Below are 6,000 nucleotides of genomic sequence, written 5' to 3'. Positions count from 1 at the left end.
TACTTCTTGGCTATCTTTATGCTAAGCTAAGCTAAGCTAAACTGACCGCCTGCTGGCTATATTTAACAATGATTAATTATAGGTGAAAGAGGTCACTTGTGGTGTCAAAACCACAGATAATTATCAACTAAGTGTGCGGTTCTCCTATGCTCTGCAAAACATTTTAGCATCTTTTAGCCCATTGTTTTGGTTTTCTGGCTCATTATTTGACTGTTTAGGTTCATTCTCACTGCTCTCACAACATCCTTTGCACTGCAGAAGCTCTAAAAACCAACTCCAAATGAATGTTTATCCTGCTCTTTGTCTGCTGGATGTGTAAAAGAGCAACCTTTTGCTTTTGTTTGCTTTTTGTTTATGCACCCAAAAAAGTCAGTTAGTGCAGATTTAACAGCTAGATATCATTGGTATTGATCCTGTCATCTAACTCTTGGCAAGAAAGCATATTTTACAAAATGTCAAACTATTCTTTTAAGTTTAACTGACATTGTCTAAGAGCAGATAAAAGCTGCTTAATGACAGTCTTTCACTGTTCTTACTGAAAAACGAAGGAGGGATCCTGTATCTCATTCACTGCTACAGAGCAGCATGTGTGTTGTGTCTGCCTCTTTTCAAAAAAAAAAAAAAAGAATGATTCAGGGATTCACTGATTCTCTACATTATTACACTTTAGTTAAATACAGAAAAAGTAAAAGCCCACATGGTAAGAACGCAGCACAAGCAGCTACAGTTAAATTTGGCCACCTACATTAAGAATGAGTTAATCAATCGTACTTTGTCTGCACTGCTGAACCTTCAACATGATATGAAAATCAAACATCGTTCCTGAGCTTTCTCTTTTATGTACCTGCACCAGCACTCCCACCCTCCTCCTACACATTATAGACTTGAGTCGTGGATGTTGTGGGTATGATGGCACTATTCAGTGTTGAAGTTGCAGAGGGCCGCTCCCTTCTGACATACCTTGGCTTCCTCACTTAAAAAAAAAGAAAAACACAGAATAATGTGTGAGAGGCAGTAAACGAGGTATATATTTTCATTGTTTATAACCCAACCTAACTAATGCTAACCTTGAGCTTTTTGATTGCCAAGATCAGCTCTTCCTGCATAAAAGCCTTTGATGTTACAACCTCATGAATTAAACACTCCTCAGCAGCATTGCTTGGTGCTTGGTAATGTTTTGACTGCTTTAGATTACTCAACAGCTAATAGTATAACCTGTTCAGTAAGATCAGAGAGCCACAGTTTCAAGACAAGACAGGTAGCCTACAGAACAAGACCGCATAGTAGTCTTACCTGTAGAGGAGGGTATCATGACAGCCTGGAAGGGAAAAAACACAAAGGAGTCATTGTCTTTGTAGTACAGGAGAATAATGCTGAGGTGACAGTAAACACATTCATAGTCACTACAAAAGCCTGCCAGTGTCAGATTAGGATTGAATAAGCAATAAAAATGACTTACTGTCTCACTTGGCTGGAATATGAATGCTGTAAAAAAAAAAGAAAAAAAGGTGCACAAAATATATTAATATTTGATTTACACAGTATTGACTGAAGCATGACAATAACACTGTGTTCTCCATGTTCTATGCTCTTCAGTGTTTTATGAAACTGGATTTATTAGTTGTGGTAGTATTAAAAACAGGAACTCTGGAGCTTCATATCCAGGTAAAACAAGCTACAGCCGTACTGTACAGGGCTTACCCTTGTTGCGGCGGTAGAAGATGCTCGGGAGTCGGTTGGAGCGTTTGAGGTAGAAGAAAGAGGCCACAGAGAGAATCAGAAACAGGCTGATCAACAGTGTTCCCAGAAGAAGAGAGGCAGCCACACCTGGCCCTCCTGCTCCAAAACAAAGCACAACACGGGGTGACGACACTGGAAAATATTTTACTGATGGTACAGACATGCCCCTCTGTTACCCATTGAAAGAGAAACTATTTTGGTCTCCTGTAACTCTAATTTACAGATTCATTTTGTCATTACAGCAAATGAAGACTATATTAGTTCTTAAAGTCACTTGATTTATTCCCTTGAAAAATAACATGCAACAATGCAAGACATTTGCTTGAAAAATAATTAACTGGGTTTTCAAATAATTTATACAGGAAAACATGGCATTACAGTTAAATAAACAGTACAGTGCAGTATGTGTTATACAAAATCTTACCAATTTTAGGAATGACAGTAGTTACTGTTGTATGATTTTTCCTCTCCACTGTGTAGTCTAACAAGCACAGAAAAGTGCACATTAAAAAAAGACAAGCAGGCAATGTAACAATGAGATTTTCATTCAAGACAAAAACAGTAAATGAACTTCTCAGTGCTTACTGTAGGTGCAGACTGTTATGTTCTCCAAATCTACAGCTGCAGAGTCACAGAATATGCAAACAGTGTTGCTGTTGTCCAGGACACGTAAGAAGCATCCTGAAAAAAATCCAAAGAAAATTTGATTTAATATAATTTCCCACTTTTTACCTTCAAAACCCTGTGCTGATTTCATTCTGCAAATGTATTACCACAAGTTTTAAATGAACTTGACAGGACAAAATATTAATTGCTCTACTGTAGGCTACTTTCAGGATTTACTAATGCAAACACTTAACCAAACTAATCCTGTTTTTAATATCTTAAATTAACAAAACAAAAAAATGTGTGTTTCTTTTATTACACGGTGCCAAAAATGAGAGTAACATGAGCACAGGGACACAGCAGGATGTTTTTGTAAGTTAGAACTTTCAGTCCTTCTAGTTAAGCACACATGAGCAACACAGCCTCAAGTTTATTTCACTGTAATATTAGACTGTATTACAGTCATACTTTCTCTTTCATTTTAGAAAGTACAGCAATGAAACTTGACTCAAAACAATAATATTTTTTTTACCATGAGTCACTTATAATCTGTTCTTTGAATATCTCCCATGTTCTTTCAAGCACTGTATTTGCACTGATGATAACAGCACATATACTGTGTGTGTTTAACTTGATTGGGCTCATCCAACCATTAACTCAATTCTTATTATAAGCACAAAAGTTTAAAACTCCTATATGCCACCAGCTGCAAGCAAACTCAGACAAATCACGTAATTTCGCTGGTCCAGTTTTGGTCTCTTGTTAACAGTTTAACCCAGCTGAAGTGGGTCAAATCAAGAGGAAAACCAGAAAGATTTCTGACCTGCAGAGCAGGAATTTGGTCTAGTTTATAAATGTTAAACCTAACACATCACACACTCTAGGAGAGCCAATTCACCATTCAACAAACTGATGTCAGGATTTTTGCTAAACCAATTTTAAAAACACAAAAGCAAAACATTAGGGTTGAAATTTCAGAAAAATCAAGTCCACCTACATTTCTATCATACTGTACTTTAATGTTGTTAGTTTAAATTCCAGTGTGCTCTCCAAATGACTCTGCCTTACTAAGCCTAACAAATATCTTTGATTTTAACAGTCAGAAGCTTTGATTTATGCATTTCAATTTAGCAGATTCATTTTATGAGGCGCTGATTATTGGGCAGAATATAATTTCACCCTGGTTAGTTTCTGACCAATAATGATACAAATATTAATGAAATAACAATGTTAAAAGCTGTCCACATTACCTGGTTCACAGTGAGTGTCATTTGAACATGAATTGTTGGCTCTCTGTTTCTCGCCACAACACTCCAGTGAATTCTGATGTAGGGCCTGTTGACAGAACAGTGGTTAAAAAAAACTGATGCAACACAAAAGCACACTGTACTTTTAGTTTGGTAACATAGCATCCATTGTGTACCTTAGTTACAGGTGTCTCGGGTCTGATAAGAATCACAGTTGCAGCCAAGACCAAGAGGAATGACAGAGCCATATTCAAACCCTTAAAGATAAAACAGACTGGATGAGATAAAGACTGCAGAGTAGATGCAGACTTTACTACAAGAAACAAGATGGATAAACAAACTGACTGGCTGGACGTTTATCTAGTAACTTTGTCTTGTATAGTTTATTATTAGGATAAACCGAATCATTCAAAGAATATTAATGTCATTCTCTGTCTTGTGGAAATTGCTGTTTATTGACATAACAAAACTTAATAACTAGGGCTGGGTGTCAAGCTTCCTCTCAGCTGTGCAAACAGCATTCAAATTGGTCAGCTGCAAAAAGGCTAATTTAATGCCTGGCCCTGGATACATCTACACTTTACTGTATTCTTTAATCATGTACTTACTCCTTTTCATTTAGTTTTGTGCAGCTAACAGTGAGTAGATTTACATTTAATATTTGTTTGGTAAATGAAAGATAAGCAGCATATATCTTACCTCTCGGTGTAAGCTAGCAGTTTTATCAGTACACCAAACCTCAGTTATATTTTTAATGAATCAATACATCTGAAACAATACCCAACTCTCTTAATACATGTTTGTCTTGAAAGGCTGATTCTGTCACTTGTAGAGCTGGCTTCTTAAATTTGAATAATTTCTGGTTTATTTCGTCTTCTATGTTAATAAACTGAATAGGTTTGGGTTGTGGACTGTTGGTCAGGACAAAATCATTTTGGGCTTTGAGAATATTTTTCACCATTTTCTGACATTTTATAGACAAAAAACCCCAAATTGATTAATCAAAAAGTTATCGACAGATTAACTGATGATGTAAATAATTGTTAGTAGTAGCTTTAATCTCTTGTGAATAAGTTTCCCAATTTAACAAGCTAAGTAAAATCTTTTAAACATGAAGTCTAGGCTGTAATTAATTGCCTTACTAGGCTTGGATACAACAACACATCTGACAGGTTGAACTAAACTTCTAGCTGATTGCATTCAAACTAAATAAATGAGTCACCCACACTAGGGCTGCAAATAAAGATCATTTTCCTTATTGCTTAATCTGTTGACTAATTTCTAGATTAATTGATTCATTGTTTGGTTAAAAAAAAATCAATCACAAAGAAACACCCCCAAATGTCTTCAAATATATTCAGTCTACTTTCATAAAAGAAACAATATTCAAATTTAAGAAGCTGGAATCAAATAATTTGGACATGTTTTTCTTAAAAAAGTGACTTCACACGATTAATTGATCATCAGGACAGCTGGTGTTCGGTTTAATAGTTGACAACAAACTGATCAATCGACTAATCATTGCAGGCAGCGCTACATCTTTTAAAGGTGTGGTTTCAAACACACCTGCTACTTCTCTGTCTGTCTTCACGTTACAATGATCTACTTTACACCATCACCATCAGCATTTTCAAAACAAAAGGCAAATATTTGATGTGTAACGAGCAAAGCAACGCAGCTAATGTCTCCAAATGCAACGACGACAGCTTAGCAGATGGTTAGCCTGCTAGCTTAGCACCTGAGAGTGATGAAGTTGTGATTGAGCAGCAGACACACACAGCTGCGATCAGTGAAGCAGACCTGCTCATCTTATTTACATCCTCTTTTTTCCCCCTTTAACACTATCAGCTTTGTTTATAGCCACAGACCTAGCAGCTGCTGAATCTGCAAACACAAAAAAGTTCACTCACCAGATAGAAAACAGCAGCCTGGGTGTGATTTTTAATCGACGTCAGATCCCGTCAGCCGCAGAGGTTTTTACAAGACAGACAGTCACTTATATTTATCAGCAGGGTTGTCATCTACAAACCTCTGCAGCTCAACCACAGATCATCCTGCAGTGTGTGGCTCACAGCTCAGTCAGACAGCCTTCATTCAGCACTTCCGGGTACGAGTTTCTGACTTAAAAAAACCCACGCCAGCTGATACTGAGTGGAAATAAATAAATAAAATAAACAAATGAGAGTCAAATACAGGGTTATGATATTATCTTACATCTTCATAAAAATAATACGAAACATGAACACAATTTAATAATGGAAACAAAAATAATAAAACATAAAAAACCCCCTAATGAAATAATAGTTAATAATATTTTTTTTAGGCTCCTATTAGGAAATTCTCATAAATATAATAATTTCTACAGGGTTATCAAAGCATAATGATAGTAATAATATTATCTTAATAT

The 6,000-nt window shown here is 36.2% G+C and overlaps 1 protein-coding gene across 1 annotated transcript; it reads right to left on the bottom strand.

Annotated features, from left to right (window-relative positions):
• Positions 1 to 675: 675 nt before the first annotated feature.
• c3h1orf159 (chromosome 3 C1orf159 homolog) lies at positions 676 to 5,640 on the bottom strand. Its single transcript, XM_053316344.1, has 9 exons — positions 5,504 to 5,640; positions 3,770 to 3,850; positions 3,597 to 3,681; positions 2,326 to 2,421; positions 2,165 to 2,221; positions 1,702 to 1,836; positions 1,460 to 1,485; positions 1,294 to 1,318; positions 676 to 973 (listed from the first exon to the last, which is right to left on the bottom strand). The coding sequence occupies exons 2-9, from the start codon at positions 3,839 to 3,841 to the stop codon at positions 870 to 872; spliced, it is 600 nt and encodes a 199-aa protein (XP_053172319.1). The 5' UTR covers positions 3,842 to 3,850; positions 5,504 to 5,640; the 3' UTR covers positions 676 to 869.
• Positions 5,641 to 6,000: the final 360 nt, after the last annotated feature.

The sequence above is a fragment of the Scomber japonicus genome, chromosome 3, assembly GCF_027409825.1.
Source record: "Scomber japonicus isolate fScoJap1 chromosome 3, fScoJap1.pri, whole genome shotgun sequence".
NCBI lineage: Eukaryota > Metazoa > Chordata > Actinopteri > Scombriformes > Scombridae > Scomber > Scomber japonicus.
The sequence above is the reverse complement of the archived record's forward strand: the minus strand, read 5'-3'. Positions and strand labels throughout refer to the sequence as shown.